This window comes from Crotalus tigris, unplaced genomic scaffold (assembly GCF_016545835.1).
Source record: "Crotalus tigris isolate CLP2741 ecotype Arizona unplaced genomic scaffold, ASM1654583v1 scf7180000024338.4412243, whole genome shotgun sequence".
Lineage (NCBI taxonomy): Eukaryota > Metazoa > Chordata > Lepidosauria > Squamata > Viperidae > Crotalus > Crotalus tigris.
Genome location: NW_024100508.1, coordinates 948,575 through 968,261, shown reverse-complemented (window position 1 = coordinate 968,261; position 19,687 = coordinate 948,575). Strand labels below are relative to the sequence as shown.

At 37.8% G+C, this 19,687-nt stretch overlaps 1 protein-coding gene and 1 long non-coding RNA gene across 3 annotated transcripts in view; one reads left to right on the top strand and one right to left on the bottom strand.

The window, feature by feature from the left end:
* The first annotated feature begins 3,346 nt into the window (after positions 1–3,346).
* LOC120300091 overlaps positions 3,347–19,687 on the top strand; it is a 157,759-nt gene continuing 141,418 nt past the window's right edge. The window contains exon 1 of the long non-coding RNA XR_005554544.1: positions 3,347–3,439. This is a non-coding gene — a long non-coding RNA (uncharacterized LOC120300091). The remainder of the gene's footprint in view (positions 3,440–19,687) is intronic.
* The window catches only part of MYOZ2 (myozenin 2), a 32,288-nt gene continuing 26,182 nt past the window's right edge, over positions 13,582–19,687 (bottom strand). For both annotated transcript variants that reach the window (XM_039325647.1, XM_039325648.1), the window contains one exon: positions 13,582–14,393. In XM_039325647.1, the coding sequence (XP_039181581.1) occupies positions 14,159–14,393 (235 nt within the window). In that variant the 3' untranslated portion in view covers positions 13,582–14,158. The remainder of the gene's footprint in view (positions 14,394–19,687) is intronic.

The following is a 19,687-nucleotide window of genomic DNA, read 5'->3' as shown; positions in this document are numbered from 1 at the left end:
AAGGCAGGACAAGAAGAAACGGGTGGAAACTAACCAAAGAGGGAAGCAACCTAGAACTAAGGAGAAACTTCCTGACAGTTAGAACAATTAACCAGTGGAACAACCTGCCTCCAGAAGCGGTGAATGCTCCAACACTGGAAGTTTTTAAGAAGAAACTGGACAGCCATTTGTCCAAAATGGTATAAGGCAGTGGTGGCGAACCTATGGCACGGGTGCCAGAGGCGGCATGCACAGCCCTCTCTGTGGGCACACAGGCCGTCGCCCCAGTCCTAGGCCTTCAGCTGGGTTTTATAAAACCTTTTCGCTTTAGGCCTCTGCTGCCGTGTGCAAAAAAAAAAAAAAGGTTCAATCAATTAGTCAATTTCAACTTCTCGCGGGGAAAAAAAAGATCTTGCAAGGTTGGAATTGATTGAACTTTTTAGTCCTACCCAGTCTGCCGTTATCACTGCAGCCATGCCCACCCAATGGGCCACACCCATCCGGCACTCGACGATGCATAAGTAGGTTTTGGGTTGCAGTTTGGACACTCAGTCTCTAAAAAGTTCGCCATTACTGGTATAGGGTTTCCTGCCTGAGCAGGGGGTTGGACTAGATGACCTCCAAGATCCCTTCCAACTTTATCATTATTATTATTATAATAATAATAAAAGTAGTCCTAATGGAGGCATCCCATTCTGGAGATGGCTAATAGAATAAGAAAAGATCCCACCTCTACCCTGTTTACACATTAGTCTTTTTTATCCATTTTGTTGTTAATTTTAATAGTTTAACTTTCAGTGCCCAATGTTTTCAACTTTTAATTGTTTTATACTGTTATTTATAGCATCATCCAGAGTCATTTGATAGTAAGATGGGCAGCATATAAATTTAATAAATAAATACTGAGAGTAATTATCTTGTCTAGTACGAAATGTATCAGCACTGTCATGGCAATTTCCACTAAAAGAACGATTGAAATAAAATAATATTCAACTCATATTTACTTTTTCAATCTGCTTTTTAATTTATGTCCTGCCCTTTGGCTATCTTCAATCAATATTTTAATTGCTACATTGTAGTAAAATATCTATAATCATGCATTATTATATTTATTACTTTAAGAAAAATCTTGGTTATTTTACTATCATTTTGAAAGTGTATTTTTATTTCAAGATTTTTTTACATGCACATGAAACACTGATGCTGTGAAAGCACGCACACACGCATGCACACACAATTTTGCAGATAAATCTTAATCTTCTCCATATAAAAAGAATGAAAATGAGCACTTTTGGTTACTGCTAAAATAATTTGTATCTGTACATTATACAGCATATGAATGTATTCAATAAGGGATTATGCATTCATTTTTCAAATGATAATTATTTAATTTAATTTAACCTCACCCCAAAGACTCCAATTTCAACTCACATGTTTCTAGAGGAAACTGATAGATACTTGAGAAGCAGCTGAATAATTTTATTTAATAATTTATATTTTGGATAGAGAAGGTTATAAGAATGGAAACAAGCACAGATAACCTATGTGTTACATTTAAATTTACAATGTGGCAATCATACATCAAACACAAATTTCATCAGGCATTAACATAATGCAAATAACAATCTCAACTAACTATTCTTAAGAGAAAAACATATTTTGTTAAAATATTTCTAACATATAATAAAATTAAAACATGTTATTTTAATTAAATTTCTGTTAAGTTCTAGGCTTAAAAATATATTCATAGTTCTAAAATTATTAAAACATGTTTAAACTTCATTAATGTCTGTTCCTGAATCCTATGTTATAAGCAACAGCATTTTAAGAAATTGATATCTGACACATCTATGCCTACTTGTACCAAGATGTACTATTTTCAGGAAATACAAAGAACAGGTTTCATACACTTCCCTTGAACCTGAACATAGACATCTATGGTTAAAACACAACCCAGTTACATAACATTCCAAAATTATCATTAATTTTGAAATTGAATCTTTTATCCCTTCAATGTGAATATTGATAGATACCCCAATTAGTGTTTATACAAACCAAGTTTATTATTTTTCAGTGCACATCAAATTTCAAAAGTGCCAAGTGTCTAACCTGAAAACTTTCATACACTTACTTGCCTGACTATTCTAATCTATAGGATCTCTGCTTTGGCTTAAGCTCTGCAAATGCAAGCGAATCACAAATAATAGAACATCCGATCATTTTAACAATCCTACATTTGACGGACCTCAATTCCTTGCTGTAAATAAAAACTACACCTTCCGGTACTTCCCTTCTCTTTTTACCTACCGAGTTAGTCACCTGAACGGCGAACGTTTGGAGATGGGCTTTGGGAGGGATACTCCTGTGGTATTCCTCAGTCTACACTTACAAAAGCCTCCAGGTTAAAGAGCATGAGCCGGGGGGAGGGAGGAGTGTCATTTTCCACGTTGCTAAGAGTTAGCACACTAACTGTGCAGCCTTACGGAAGAAGCCGCGCACGTAGGTAAACAAGAAGGAGCAGAGTTAATGAAGGCAACTGGAAGGCGCAGCAACCAGAACTGAGAAACGGGAAGGGGGGGATTGTAAACCAAAGGAAAGGCTTTTTAGTTGCCGTCCATCATTTCCTAGCAGACTCATCAAGGGACTTCCATCAAGCAACGCCAAGTGATGTCCTACTAAAGATAGGAATCCGACTCTCTTGGCTTGACCCTCGTCATTCACACACCTACCCACGCACCCCGCGGACACTTCCAGGAGGCTGCGTCCAAGCGAGCCAGAAGGAAAAGGAAAAGCCGCCGCACCTACACCGAGCAACCTCGACTCTTCTCACCCCACCCCCGGAGGTTTTCGCACCTGCCGCCCCAAGGAAAGCCTTTTAGCTCCGGGTAGGTGTGAGCACGCCGGCAGCAGGGCACCGAGGCCCTTTCGCCTCCCTCGCTCCCACTTCGCGACTCAGACGGAGCAGCGCCGGGGCCCTCTCGGCTGGCCGGGCTCTGCCCTCTCGCTTTTCGTCTTGGCGTCAGAAGAAGCCGCCCGAGTCTCGCGGGGGAATAATTTGGCCGGCCGCCTCGAGATAAACCTCAATCCCTGCTTTCCCGCGGAGGCTTACCTCCGGCCGCCTCGACGACGGCTCTTTCCCATCCCGATCGCGACTCCTGCGGACGATCCGGCTGCGCCTGAAGCGACCGAGCTCCTTCCCCCGCCCCCATCCTCCTGCTCCCGCCCCCTTCGACTCTCAGTTAACTTTCTTCCTCCTGCCTCCCAGCGAAGCACGCGCGCCCGCCGCTGGGAAGGGGTGGAGCGGAGAACAACCGTCCCGGAGCACTCGGAGGGCGCGCGCGCGCTCGGCGGGAGGGGGGCGGAGGAGGAGCAGCTGACTCTGGCGGGAGGGGTCAGGCCTCCTTCAGACGCCAGCGAGAGGCCGACTTCCGATTGGAGCGAGAGGAAAACCACACGGAAGGTACGCGGGAAGCGATTGGAAGGGCGGTGTTGGGAGGACACTGCCGAAAGAGCCAATTCGGATCTCTGACACCTGCCCCCGACTTCTGTCTGGCCCGGCGGGGATCTGCGGAAGTGGACGCTGGGCGGCTAGGCTAGGTTGGTGCGCGCGGCGGCTTGCGTGTTGGAAGGAGATAATGCAAGATGGGAAGAATCAAATTGGGAATGTGTTCATATATGAATGTGGTTGCTCTGCTTAAAATTGGTTTACCGAAATGACTCAGCAACGGATTAGATTCCCGTAGTGTGCCTAAGTATCATGATTATACACAACCCACTAGCCGGGATAATGCAACATGTAAACCCACGAACAAGCAAACTTCAGTTTGGCTTTGGTGATGCCTAAGCTTAACCTAAACTATCTTTTCCTTCCGTCCCTGATTTAGATGTATGCTTCTAGGCTATCTGCACAACGTGCTTAATGTGGAGTTGGAAAGCATTAAAAACTGATGCTTCGCTGATGCTAACATATTTTGTGAAGTATCTTAAAACATTAAAATAGGCAATTCCTGGCTGATTGTTGATATACCCAGAAAAACTTCCATGGGAATCTCTAGTGAAACACCTTCATGAATTTCCAAAACATGCAACTGCTTTAATGTTTTGAGCACAGGTATTTTGCTTCTGTTGACTTGCTTTGCATGGGGCTAATTATGGTTTATTCAAATCAGTTTTGGCATATCACAAATTGTACAGCCTGGATTCACACAGGTTAGCTAGATGGCTTCAAAGTGTTGTTTGAATACATAAAAATTTGGGGGTATTTTTTGGGGGGGGAGAACAATTGTCCACCAGACAAGTACTCCTTACTATCATCTTTTGTAACCGAGCCAAAACTGAGTAAGTAGATAAAGCTAACAGATTTCCTTTATGTCACACAATGTTTTGCTCTAGAATCTCCACTGTTTCTTATACTTAGGAAACTTCAGCAGAGCCATTCCATTTGGAACAGTGTTGGAAAAGTCAATAAATATCAATTCCTATTTCACTATTACAAAATAAGAGGAGCCGGCTTTCACTGGTCAGAGAATCTGAGTCCATGTATCATCAAGGTGAACTACAGCGCATGCATAACTAGCTGAATGCATGGCTGGAATTCAGAACAAGTGCCAGTTTAAAATTGCAGTTATGATGGCCTTGCCAGCTGTACGAGATGGGGATAGGAACCCCACATTGTTTCCAAAAGTGACCTGTTTATTATGGTGGCAAATAGAACACATGGCCTTCACTATTGTTTTCTGGGAAGTATTTGGATTTGGTTCTGCCCCCTTCTCCACCATTAGGTGATACAAATACATATCTGCAGCAGCATTAGAAATTAGCTGTTTCCATGAAAGATACAGCAGACAGAATGTGACTCATAACTATGCCATCCAAAATGCTGGGATGGATGCTGTTCCTCCTGGTGTTACATTATCCGTTGCTTGTTAGTAAGTAAGTTCTGGAGGCAGTTGATGATCCTTTCTCTTTGGAGAGTGTGAAAAAATTTGATCCTTGTGGAAGGCTCATTTTCCTATGTGCCTCAGTGCTAGTCTTTTCTTTTTCAAAACATGGAATAAAACTCAGGAAACTTGCTCTTCTCATTTGTAAATACAGGCTCAAGTCTAGATGTGTGTACTCATTGTGAAGTAAATACAGATTTCATCATGGAAATTTGATGAACATTCCAATGGCTCTGTAAATGAATCCGAGTTTTTAAAAAATTAAGCCACAGTGAAGAAAACAAAAGACTGGCTTAGTGAAAAATCCTAGACCTCAGGCAGGAAGAACTGTGGAAAGAATGCTGAATTGGAAAAAGTCCAAGGCGATAAGTCAAAATACAGAGAGCCCAGATGTACGCTGTGTTATAGTAGAAGAAACAGTATCCATGTAGTTATGGATCAGAACCCTGAAGAAAGGCATTTATCGAAGATAGCAGCCAATTAGAACAAGGCACATAAATACGGTATTTAAAGGAGGAATATCTAAAAAAAAGAAAATAGAGGAAGCTCATAATGCTGAAGGCCATATTTGACCTATGACTTGGCATGCCATGGTATCCATTCCAAAAAGTGGGGAAGACAAAAGATGTAAGCAGGGCACATATTATAATTAGTTTTACATCCAGTGTAAAGATAATTACTGTTTGTATAATTGTGGATTACTCCCTATGTGTTTAATATCTGTAAATACATAATTAAATATAAACTTTATGGTTGCACTATAGAGACAGTAGTATTTTCTCCACATTGCACTTTAAAGTTTGTAGTTAAGTGGCAACTTCTGGAGAGAGATTTTTGTCCCTGCGCTCATAACAGGTGTCAAATGTGGGCCCGCGGCCCAGATGCATCATAGCGAAACCACGCCCACCCCACTGCCGGCAATGGCAAAAAAGTCGTGATACATCGTGACATGTCACATGACTTTGCAAGTTTGACATCCCTGCTTTACACACACAAACATACACACTCCTCTAATTCTATTGGTCAAAGCTTTATGAACTCTATGTTAAAATGTTTGGGCCCTTCTCTTGCATCTTTCCCCACATTTCAATAGTTAGCCCTCAACTTATAACCATTCATTAAGCAACCATTCAAAGTTATAACAGCCCTGAAACATTTACAGTCAGTTCTTGTACTTATGATTGTTGCAGCATCCGCATAGTCAAGTGATCAAAATTTTATTTCTTGGCAATTGTCCTGTATTTATGACAGTTGCAGTGTCCCAGGATCATATGATTGCTACTGCAACCTCACCAGCTGGCTTCTGATGAACTAAGTCAATGGGAGAAGCTGGACTCACTTAGTGACCATGTGATTCATATATCTGTAATAATTTGCTTAATAAATATGGCAAAAAAGGTCGCAAAATCAGTATGATTCACTTAACAACTACCTTGCTTAGCAAGGAAGTTCTGGTCCCAGTTGTCATTTTAAGTTAAGGACTACCTATATTCAGCAGTTTAGGCTTGCTGAAATAATAGAAATAATTGGAGTATATCAATACAATTATTGTGGCAAGGCAAGAAATAAAGAGGATCAATTTAAGTTAGAAACACAGATTTGCAATACAGTGTGTTACATCATGCAGTATCTTACATTTTAAATTGTGCAAGAATTAAAATTCTTTGAATTAGAAAGTAGGGTTACTAAGCACTTTCTTGTTTTGTCTCCACCCTTGTTTCTATTTTGCATGTTGTTCTAGCTCATTGATAGAACAAATTTAAAAAAATTCTTTACTTTTTCATTCCTAGAAATTATGTTTATTTGTTTAGCATTAATACATTACTTTGTTATTAAGGAGGCACGATGACACACACTGAGCTAGTCAGCTGGAAAGCTGACAGTCCAGGTTCAAGACCTGAGCATCATGCAATGGAGTGAGCTTCTGTTACTTGTTCCAGCTCCTGCAAACCTAGCAATTTGAAAGCATGAAAATGCTAGTAGATAAATAGTTATCGCTTCAGTAGGAAGACAACAGTTCTCTGTGAGCGTATAGTTGTGCTGGCCACATACTCATGGAAGCGTCTTTGGACAACACTGGCTCCCTCAGCTAAGAAACAGAGATGAGTACTTTCATAGAGTTGGACACGACGGGACAAGGGAAACCTTTACCTTTTTAATTCTAATTATTGTAGAGTTAGTCCTCAAATTATGACCATAACTGAGGCTGGCAATTATAGTCATAAGTCATGACAGTCATAAATTGGGTCATGATGTGATCAGACCCATTTTTGTGACCTTTTTTGTGATGGTTAAGCAAAAGCAGTAGTCATAAAGCAAACACCATGGTCATTACATGAACCCATTGTTTGTTATGGGTCTGCTTTTGCCAGAAGCTGCAAGGTAAACACCCATTTCAAAAAATCATTGTAAATTGCAGTCACATGACTGCAGAGTGCTGTAAACTGTCAGATATGCAGGCCACTTGTTGACAGGCAAAATGTAGTCATCTGACCATGGAGGGATGATGTCAAAACCTGGTTGAAGGACTCTTCAGGTGTCTGTCATAACTTTGAATTGTTACTAAGTAATCAGTCATAAGTCGAGGACTGTCTGTACATGGTTCTTCCTCCACTGTTATATTGACCTCATATTAACAGATAGCTTAGTAGAGAGAGGGACTAACATTATTAAGGTATACATGTTTGAGTGAGACTTGAATCTTTATCTCTACAGTTTTAGTTCTCAAATTTTGCTTACACCAATGGAGCTTTGTGTGCCAGTGCAAGTGTCCTCCGCTTTCACAAGTGGATCTTCACGTGTGAGTGCAAGTGCCCTCCACCCATGAGTGGATCTTTGTCTGCTAGCGCATGCATCCTCTGCTCATGCGAGTGCAAGTACCCTCCACTCGCTTCATGTAGGTGTGTGCTTGCCCGCCACTCATGCAAGTAGAACTTCACATGTACGCATTTGCCCATCTCTCCCGTGGCTCACTTTTGAACAGCCTGTGGCCCGGTCATGGCCTGTGGTCTGGAAGGTTGCCATAGAAAATCACTCTGTTCTTAGTAAACCAACTCTTGAAAAATAAAACTTTGATCTGATTCTCACATCTTATTTTGTATTCAAAGCTTAGTCAACTAATTTATTTAAATGAAATGGGACATTGCTTTAAAGAAATGATTAGTAGTGAAGTCAAGCATATAATGGAGTGTGTGACATGGAGTATATGTACACCAATCCTTGACTGAATCACAGATAGCCTATTGGGACAAAGTCTTCATCTGGATGAGGGACTTGGGTTGCCACCAATGAACATTCCTGAGCTACGCTGTTTTTTTTAACAGCTTTTTTCTCTATAAGGATGAGGGGGAAAAGAAGAAAAATGTGAAGAATGCAAGAATTACAAAGAGGAGATGAGGCTTGCATTCCATATAAAATTTTGTGCATGAAATTAGATAATTGAAACAAGAAAAGACCCTGCTGGAGAGTCAATATGTGGTTTAAATAAATTATTGCTCTGAGACAACAATTTCATTAACTCATATTACCTAATAATTGTATATGTTTGCAGTTCATTTCAGCTGCACTAACTTATGATATTAAGACTATTTCTTTGCAGGTACTCCTAACATTAATAATTGTTTTTTTTCTTCTTTTTTGATGTAAACTTTTAAGATTTCTTTTTTTACTTTATTGGGAATATTACTCTTTCTGTAAGTTCACCTTGCTCTGTTTCATTAACAGTAATAGTTATGCACTTGTATGGGACTAGTGTCAGTTTGGCACATGTTTTAATGTTTAATGAAACCATGTTTAGTGGTTACAATGGATTTTTAATAACTTTTATCCAGGTATAATTTTATTTAAACATTAAACAGGAAAAGCAACTTAATACTCCTATGCTATAAATACCACTATGCTATAATTTATTGTGGAATGATATTATATATCTGTAGATTACATAATCCTATAGCAGAAATTTTAGCAAAAGATGAATGGTGATCAGAAAGCAATTTTTAAATCATTGAAAAATTACATACCATTATGCTGTTACAGTTCTATAGCACGCACACATTCTCTCTCAAAGTGTGTTGGTATGTGTGTATACTAATATATCATACACACACACACTGTATGTCATAGTCCTCTTTTTTTATGATCCTGTAGTTCTTTAACTGGGGGGGTAGAGTCGAGGCAACTAGATGGAACTGAGCATTTCCTGACACTATGCAGAGTTCCCCACAGATATTATTTCGTTGCGCCCTGGGAGAGAAACATTGGCTGCTACCTAGGATTGAACTCTCAACCTTCTGGGTGGGAGGCAAGCGTTTTCACCACTAGGCCACTACGCTGCTCTTTCTATATATCATACTAAAACATTCAAAACTTAAATACATTGGATCATAAATGATGACCACTGCAAATTATAATAGATGACTATTGAATAGTGTTACTTTTTAATTTCTACTATATATCGTTTGTATTTAAAAAGACAGAAGAATAGAGTTTATCTTTCTGTGTATGTCTTTGTGTGGTATTTTATAAAGCATTATAGTGAATTAACAAATCATGGCAATTTCAGTCAATTGACTAATGTAGAAACAGCACAAAATTCTTATTTAAAATAGGGATGTCACACCAGAAATTCTATTGATCATGGCTGTTTTAGGGGTGAATCTCAAAATATCTTCTACAGAGAGGGGGCTCCTATTCAGTCAAATGAACTTTCTGTTATATATAGTTTGAGATTTTAAAAGTATTTTTAATAAAGAAAAACCTGGAAATATCCATATCATAGTTTGAAATACTTATTATTTTGGAGGAATACTCACATCTTTTTCTCAATTCCAGTAACTGACTTTAGTTTTAGCAACTTTGAATGAAATAAATTTATATGTGGAATGGGAAAACATCTTTATTTTCATAATCAAACACCAAAGATGAGTAGGAGAAATAGTTACATAGAAATAAGTGGGACATGAGCACAATGTGCATATGATTACTGAAATTATAAATAATGCAATGAAAAATTTATTTAATGTACAACACTGCAGGTAATATTATTAAACAACATTTTATAAACACAGCAAAATAATGAAGCTACCTTCTTTATCACCTATTGAAGATTATATAGAGATACTTTTGGAAAGTATTAGTTATTATGCAGAAAATATAATATTTTGTTCTAGGAAATATATCGCCAAATTTGTTCTGCAGGCATGTAAGTAAGATTCTTTCATTTCACATATTTCATTTTTCAGAACTTATGTCTGAAAAAAAATAGACTTGTGAACTTTAACAGTGAGGTTTCCACTCAAAATGTACACTCCATTGAGATCAATAGAATACATTCTCAGATAAGCATTTGGATTATCTGTATAAGTTATATTAAGTATTCAAGATTGAAAATAATTTTAAAGATGGTGTTTTAGTCATTTTATCACACTTATAAAGTTATTTAACTTTTTCATCATTTGGCTTTATAACCAAAGAGATCTTGCCTTCTTCTCATAAAATGTTTATTAAACTTAATGGCAAGTTTTATATTCAAATTTTCTATAATCTATCATTTGCAAAAATAATAAGCATATTTAACGGTATCCTTTATAAAAATCTTAGATAAATCTGCTAGAAGTTATTGCATTAGAATTACTGTCTAATGAATATGCATATAATTATATCTTCAATATTTTACAAAGTGAGTCTCATTTAAATGCTTGAAAATCACCCTTCCCCCACCCACTCTGTCCTGTAACTTTGAATTCATTCATTGCACTAAGCCAATAACATTAAACTTGATTTTGGCTTAGTGCAAAGTATTATTGTAGTGATATTAGTTTGTAATCAAGGACTTGTGGATTAATGTTCTATATACCCCAGTCAATTATGGCTTATTTTAAAAATCAATTGCTAGAGTCACACTGGTATGCTGAAAAAGCATAATACTGTAATGTGGTGAATATATAAATGACTAACGAACCAGAAAGACAGAGTGTGGATTAGTCAAAGAAATCTTCAATATCTCAGAAATACTTCTTTAGGGTTGAATATCTGGCAAAATACTAGACAAAAAAGTGATTTATATGAAATACTAACAAGAAGGAAACAGAAATTTGGAAGATAGCAGGAAAGACCTTGTATAGCTTGATCTACAAGGAACAGAGTGACTTGTTCCCTACAGAAGGGGTAAAAAAAAATGATGGAAACCAGTAGAGTATCTCTGTTGATGCCCTGACAATCAGGTGTTGTTATGAGATGATAATGAGCACTTGCCAAAAGTAGGCAGCCACAGGGCAGCTTCCGATGGAATATAAGGACATTGAAGAAGTTGTCCTAATTTGACTGCTCTGTTCCTCTCTTCCCACTCTATGATATGTTTCATTCTCTAAATGAAAAACTTTTTAAATGAAGCCTGTTGTATTTCTCAGGACTTTGTATACTTCCTATACAAAGATATTAGGTTTAATTTTTTATGATGTTGATTCCATGTCTTGCAGCATAAAACATAATGAATATTAGCAGTTGAAATGAATTTAGTGAGAAAGAATGCAGTCAGTTTTATATTCTTTCCCTTTCAAAGTGTTCTCATTTGACATGCTCTGTTTCACACATTAGTATCACATGATGCCTGTTTTAAAATCTTTTCCCACTGCTGTTGAATACTATTTGCCCATCCCTAATTTGGGAGAAAATTACAACAGCATACATTCTCCACTCAGGTTGTTGACGTCTATCTTGCTCCCCTGCAAGTCACTGCAATCGCCTGACTTTGTTCCAAGATAATGTATGACAAAGTTAATAGATGTATATGCCTTGAGGCTACACTTTGATAATATCAGAATAAGGAAGAAAACAGTATTTTAACACCACTACATCTAACATTGATTCAAGCTTGCCTGGGGAATGAGATGACTGTATTGTCCAAGAAACTTGATGTTAAAAGGAGATTCCCAGGACATGTTTGTAGTGAGGTTAGGTTCAAGAAGGAGATTGCCTTTATATAAGCAGTTTATGAAACAAAGTTCATGTCAGAAAGACGTTTGATGAAATAGTATATGCAATATACTATAATACATCATCTCTATCATATTAAAACGTTAGTGACTGATTTCTGTGGATAAATGAATGTACACAAAACAGCAAAACTGGTTGTGAAAAATTTGCTTAATTCTGTCTATCTTACATTTGATGCATTTTGTAGTGTGGTTAGGTTCATGAAGGAATTTGCCTTTAGATAAACAGATGGATATTTCTTGTGTGAATCTACAGCCATACAAGACATAATGGGTCCTTACCATGAACAACTGCAAATATAGCTGTGCAAAGATTCATAGGAGTCATTCAACATGTGATCGTAACATTTGAAAACATCTTAAACAATACATGACATCGTGTCTTACATATATTTTCAGAATTGAAATTAGGTGCATAAATATGTAGAACTACTTAAGATCAATTTAATACAGGTAGTCCTTGAATTATGACTGTAATGGAGCCTGCCCATTACAGTCATGAATCATGACAGTTGTTAAGCAAGGTGCCCATGTGATTGCCTCATTTAACAATCTCAATCCCTGCTCTCATCATTGTGGTTGTTAACCATTATGGTTCAAATGAACCATGGGGTGTCTCAGTGATGGAGGAGGCCTTGGGAGTCCTAGTGCAGTTCCAGGCCTACATTACAACAGTTCCTGAGTTCACACATGGCCTGCTTCCAGCCTCCCCAGATCTCCCCCACCTCTGTGGCACCCTGTGCTCTGCTTCCCACTCTGCTGGGATGCCACAGGCCTTGGGAACTGCATAGGGAGGCTGATTGGGGAAGAGCTAACGTTCCTTCCCAAACACGATTGTCCCTTGGTTCCTCGATACAGTACTGAGACTTCATGTGCCATTCCAAAAGTGGACGCCATTTCCGAATGGCCACATTTCATTGTAGCCATTCCCCAAATGGCATCTGCTGTCTGGATGGTCTCATGAGGCTTCTGTATAGGAAAGCCATATGGCAGATCGACTGCTCCCTCTAGAAGATCTATGGAAAAGGTAAAAAACTGAAATTATGAGGATGGAGAGGAGATTGGAGGACCAAGCAGTGTGGAAAGCAGGCCCAAAACCTGAGAGGACCAGCAGGATGGGAGGAGAGAGCACTTTTTTTTCACATGACTGCAGGGTGGAGTGCTTCAGCGGACATAAGTAGGTAGGGATTGTAAGTCCCTTTGTTCAACTCCATTGTAATTTCCAATAGCTCCAGAAGAAATGGTCATAAGTCAAGGACAACCTCTAAACCAATGGTTCTCAACCTGTGGGTCGGGACCCCATTTGGTGTTGAATGACCATTTCACGGGGGTTGCCAAACAACGCAGTCTGCCATTTTCCCCCCCTTTTCCTTAGCTGTGCTACTCCCTTTTATTCTATTGGCTTTTCAAAAGCCAATAGGAATTGTCCAGGCTGTCTCTGCCCTGCTGAGCCTGCCAAAAGTCCCATTCTGCAAACAGTGCTGCACCAGTTGAGTAGTCCTCGACTTACGACCGGTTGAGTAGTCCTCAACTTACGACCGGTTGGGGGTCATGGCATTAAAAAGGTTGAGAACCGCTGCTCTAAACTGAAAGACTTATATTAAATTGCAATTTCCTTATGCTGTTCTAAAAAATACAACATGCAAAAAGTTTATTGTTTCCAGAGAGGATTTTTTTTTTTTTTCAGATTCCTAGTAGCATACCTACTTAACAAAAGTATAGACTTTCTTTATTTTGGTCAGTTCACATTAAATAGTAAGTATGCATTCAGATTCACAAAATGATGTCATGTTTAATTTTATATCATGTACAGATTGGGTCAGTAGGGTTCATTGAAATATGTAGTTTAACCAAGAGTTCCTACACATTTGCCACTATATCTCAGTAGCAAGTCTTATCAAACTAGAATTGATAGATAAATTTGTAATATCATTGAAATTGTTATCATTATCTGACCTCTTAATATAAAAATTGACCAGTGAGAATCAATTCAGATTATATTTAATATATAAAACGTAAAGGTTGAAAGAAAGCGTCAAATGTATTTTTTTAAGAATGCATTGGCCACATAGTTTTATTTGTATTAGGAATCAATATAAATATTAGTTAAGCCCAGAATACAACTGCATCATCAGATCATATTGCATTCAATAACATAAAATAGGATGTTGGAATAGATGTAGAGAGTGTTAAAAGACTAAAACACTGCGAAGCTGAATCTGATTCGTGGTGCACTTACGGTACTTTTCACAAATCGTCTGTTTCTGGAACACCATTGACTTCTGTAGACTGTATAGTTATCATTATGGGAATATTCTCGGAGGTCCAACCTTTAGGAGTCCTGTTGAATGATCTCCTGGTAGAAAGTGGGTTAGCAAGGACCATAAATCGTGGATCATTTAGCAGCAGAAAGTTAAAATCTGGGACTTTGTACTTGATAAGTTTTGATGCTCTTTCAAAACCACCAAAAGGAGTGGCAACTCTGTAGAGGATGGGGAGAAAACAGAAATAAGAGAAATGCTTATTCTTCCTTATTATTTGCATCAGTAAAATTCTTGTCCTTCTATTTAGAACAACTTCAGCACAATTTAAAATATATCAGTTTGTTCTAGATAAGAGGTACCAAACAGCGATCTTAGTGTGCAGGCTTAATTTCACTTAGTGTATCTAGATAAAAATAATCTACTTTCTGATTTATATTTCATTTTTGTGGTTTGTGAAACTCAAGTATCCCATCTACCATATAACAAAGAAGCTTATCATATTTGAGACAAACTATAGATTTCTTGATTGCTAGCTCATATGGTGATGGTGTTCATGTGTTTGAGATTATGTACTTGTCTTTAATTTTTTAACAGCCAAATTCTATAGCCAGTTGGTTGCTTTTTTCTTGTTTCTTTTCTTAAAGTAGCCATATCCATTTATTTTTTAACATTATCTATCCATATGAATATCAGAATATCGTTGTTCCAAGTTTTTTGACCAATAAAGGAAGGTATTATTAAATCAACATCATGATCTAGGCCTTTTATAACAAGAGCCAATAAGGTAACTGGGAAATTAATAATTTTTCCTACAAAGCAGTGATTTGTTATTTTCTGCTAGAAACTTTGCTGCTCTTGCTGTTTAAATGAAGGTTGGCATATGGGATTTTTGAAAACGAAAATATTAGTTTTTGTTAGTAGTCTATAAATTGTCTGGCTCCAAATAATTTGAGTATGAACCAAATCTCTAATCTCTAATATAATGAATGAATTTGGCAAATTTATGTATTTTAATATATAAAGAAACATTATTGAATATATTAATGATACATTTTATTTGTATGGTAGATCAACCAAAAAACAAACAATATTGAACATAGTTCAATATGGCAAAAGTAAATTCCTTGAAGTAATCCTCCAGATGATGTCAAGAAGTTGTAATGCTTTATATTTCTTGAAATCTAAACATATAATTTGAGGTCTGACTCACTTTGTATAATCAAATCTCAAAGACAATAAAATCTCCTTAACTGAGTTTAGAGAAGTAAGGTATTTTATGCAACATAAAATTAGCCTAGGCCTTGTTTTTTTCCCCCTCTAGTTTCATGCTTTATGATAGTGGTAGTGTGGTACTCTCTGTTTAGAAGACTAATGTATTCAGGTGTAGTAATGAATACATAGGTGCAAAAGGATCCATTCTCGAGATGGAATATTGTGAGCAATTATACAATATTTTATTCTGAAATAGTGGTGAATATCTGTAGCTTGGGGGTAGGATGAGGGTGAAGGTTTGTTCTCCAAGCTTTGGGTGGTTTTCCAAATGTTTCATTACCAGGCTAGGTAACATCTTCAGTGGCATTTAGGGGAACAACGCTGACGATGTTACCTAGCCTGGTAACGAAATGTTTGGAAAACCACTCACAAGCTCGGAGGACGAACTTTCACCCTCATATTTGTTTCATCCAGACCATGCTGATCCTATTATTCTGGGAGTGGTTTGGCAATTTTCCACAAGCGTCTTTGAAAACTACCAGATCATCTCCAACTATAAATGTTAATGAGGCAACATGTACCTTAATTGCAGGTTTACATATTGCCACCTACTTTCCTCATCTACCTATATAGTTGATTTGAAAAGCCTATTGACTTATCTGAAAATTTTATTTACAAATCATGCTAAATGGTTTACTAGAAGCAGTGAATATCTAGAAACAAGCCTCAATATACCTTGAGCTGATGTTGTCCTATTTCTTCTGTGCATTTGGCAAGTCTTTAATCTTCAGTAAAGGTAACATATACCATGTTGGCATGCTCAGTGGTAGTAACAATATCAGAGAAATCAGTGTGAAATCATGGGTTTTGAAGTTTGCATAATTTCCAGATCTGAGATTGTGGTTAATTAAAATCAGAAGTGACAATTTTTTATTTGCAAATTACAAAATAAGTCCCAAGGACTTAATTTTAATTAATATGTAAATGCAAATAAATTTAGTTTTGATCCTATTCTTTCTTGAGCCCTGACCGCTTCTTGGATTGCCTCCCCCAAACCACTTTAAGATGTTTTCATCGGTATGAAAATATAATATAAATATACATAAACATAAATACATCTTTATCCACATCATGGTTTAACAGGAATTGCACATTTGCACATTTAGCCAGAGTGGGAAATTTGACTGTGCTGAAAGGAAGAGATATTTAAGGAATAAAAATTAGGTTTCTATCATTAAAGAAGAAAGAAAGTGATATTAAATAATCTTTTGAATAAAGGCCTACTATTTTTTGGTTTCTTGTTCTCATAAGAAATTGTGCGCAAGAAAGACAGTCTGATGTATTACATATGGAAATGTTTGAAAGGAGTTAATATATCTGGTTTGTTGCCATTGAATTATAAGGAGAAAACTGATTTAATACTTGGCATCTGCAGTATGTATCTACTGATCATCTTAATAAAAAGCATTTAAAGTAAAAGTTAGCTAAAGTCACTATATGTTAATTCTTTAAAATTGAATACTAATGGAATTGGCATGCTTCAGAGCAACATGATAGCCTCCACTATTATCTTTACTTCCAAGAATGTCTCTAGATCCCACAGAGGCGCCATAGGAGTCTTAGGATGTATAAATGGCCATGGCTGCAGTCCAGACCTTTGTTTAGAAATGTCACCTCCCCAGAAAAACAAACAGGCTGAGCTTAGCTGGTAGGGAGCATTCTGGGGCAATGAGAGTTTAAAAGCAGCAGCAGAAAAACTTACTCAGTTTAGGAAAAAAAGAGGTAGTATCCAGTCAACCTAATCTGGATTTGGAAATTAAACAGGATCACTCCTAGTTACTCCTTAAATCAGGGGTGTCAAACTCAATTTCATTGAGGGTTGCATCAGCATTGCGGTTGCCCTTGGGGGGCCAGGTGGGTGCAGCCAGGGTGGTGCAGCCTACTGGGTAGGCGTGGATGGAGTGGGTGTGGCCTACTGTGTGGGCATGGCCAGCTCTACATCGTTCACGTCAAGGGTGCCTGTGGGGGCCAGGGCAGGAGTGGGACAGATCTGAGGGTCTCTGGCAGAAGGGGGTGGGACCATGGCAAGTGCCAAGGCATGGTCCATTTCTTCATTCCTCACAAAGGGTAATACCTCCCCAGCATGCGCCCAGCGGTCGGACCAATGCGGCAGGGGCTGGTTCCTTGCTGTTTCTAGATGGTCTTGTGGAGCTAAGATTGAATGTGTTTCAGCATAGATGGCCATCACAAAATTGTACATTGGCTCCCAGCTGGCCTGGGCCAGGGCCAAGGCAGCGGGGGCCTTTCCCTCACTGTTTCCAGGATGGCTTCACAGGCCACATGAAACCACTTTGCGGGCCGCATCCGGCCCCCGGGCCTTGTGTTTGACATATCTGCCTTAAATGAATGGATATACACAGAAGAAAACAGTGGCAGATTTCTTACTGTTGTTCACAAGAAGACTTATCTGGGCATATCATTATCATCAGGCAGCTCAACTTAAAGGACAAGTTACCTTTTCAAGGAAGTGCTCTGTTAATATTTTAGCCATTTTATGGGAACCTATTATATATCTCAGAATTACAGCCCCCAAAAGCTGCTTACCCTGTTTAAGGGCTGAAGAGCTGGGATATTGGTTAACATTTTCAGGTTGTTAGAGGATTATTATACTGTTAGTTGTTTAATAATTGTTCCAGTGTGGTACTGGCAGGCAGCAGGAGATGGTTCATGTGTTACAGGATTAGGCTTGCTATATATAGATTAGTAATATAGAACTACATCCAGATGAACAGGATTCCTGTACTGCTTTGAAAACAATTCATTTCAGGAACGGAATTTGGCTTCTTTAACAAGATAGGTGCATAACCAGTCAATCCAGTTTACTGTTACATCTAGGCATCCTGCAGTGCTTCACTTCTGAATTACAGTAGGTTTCTATTTAAGATATTTCCTTAACTAAGGCAGAGGAAATAGTTTTGCAGTTAATTTCATCATCACCACCTAAATAAATAGGTTAGCAACTTTGAGATGTATTAATCACAGAGGTGTATTGTGGTATTCTTCCAAGCTGACTCAGTTTTTTCTTTATGGAATCCTAGGACATTTCCTTGGCAAGGAGCATACAGTTACAGTTTGGGGGGGGGGGCGGGAGTGCTGTAGTCAAACTGAAGATGCAAAGTTGGTAAGAAGACATTGTATTGATATTGGGGTTGTTTCTGTTTCCCTTTATCCAAATAAATTAAGCTTATTTTACAGTTTTCATTGATTTTCCTACCTCTAAAAGGTAACAAGCCATGCAGCTGCTAGTTCATAATTGCAGTCCAAGCTGGTCAAAAAGACGACTCAAAGAATATATTCCTTTGCTTTCTAGAAACATTTAGCACTAGTTTTCAGGGGAGGAGAATGTTATTAAAATGTTTTTTTTTCCATGAAGAAAGAAGTCTACAAGTAGTTAAGATTTCCATTTACAAGTTACATTGTATGCTATTTACATCACTTTTTTTTCCCTTCTGGTCAAGTCAATTCTCCTACGTAGATAAATCACACATGGCATTTATTCATTGTTTTATGAATGGTCTTAATTTAATTATTTATTTGAAAATCTATTGTTTGCAGAACCTTTTTTTTCCCTTCTGGTCAATTGTGTCAATTCTCGGAGACTACGTAGATAAATCACAAACATGGCATTTAATTCAGTTGGGTTTTATGAATAAATGGTCTTAATTTAATTATTTATTCAATGAAAATCTATTGTTTGCAGAACCATGTTTGTTTATTTTTTTCACAGCATTTGCTGGATTCATTTGAATTCTAATTTTCCAGGGTAGGGCATTAGAAAAATCAAGATGAAGGTTATGACAGATAGAAAAAAAGAGCTGAAACTTCAATCATATTATTGCAGATCACACCTTGATTTTTTTTTTTACGCTCCTATCTCTTCATATGTTCATTCAACCTTATTGGATTTTCTATCCAATAAATTAAGAAAAGAAGTAGACTATTTCTATCAACATATAGGGAACCAGTGAGTAGAGTGAAGAGGACAAGATATTATCCAGATATGCTCTGGATGATTTCTACTCACAAGTACACAGCAGGTTAGTGATTTCCTGCAGATTTCAGGGATGTGCAATCATCAAACTTAAAACTATGGCAAAACTTTTTAAGGACATTAAATTTGCTAGCCTCACTCCTTATCTCTTTCAAAAATTGCTTGTGTAACAATGTTAAAGTTATTGGAGAACTTTGGAAAAAATTTGAAAATCCATCTGGGGAGTCTGTCTATAGTTCTAAATCATAT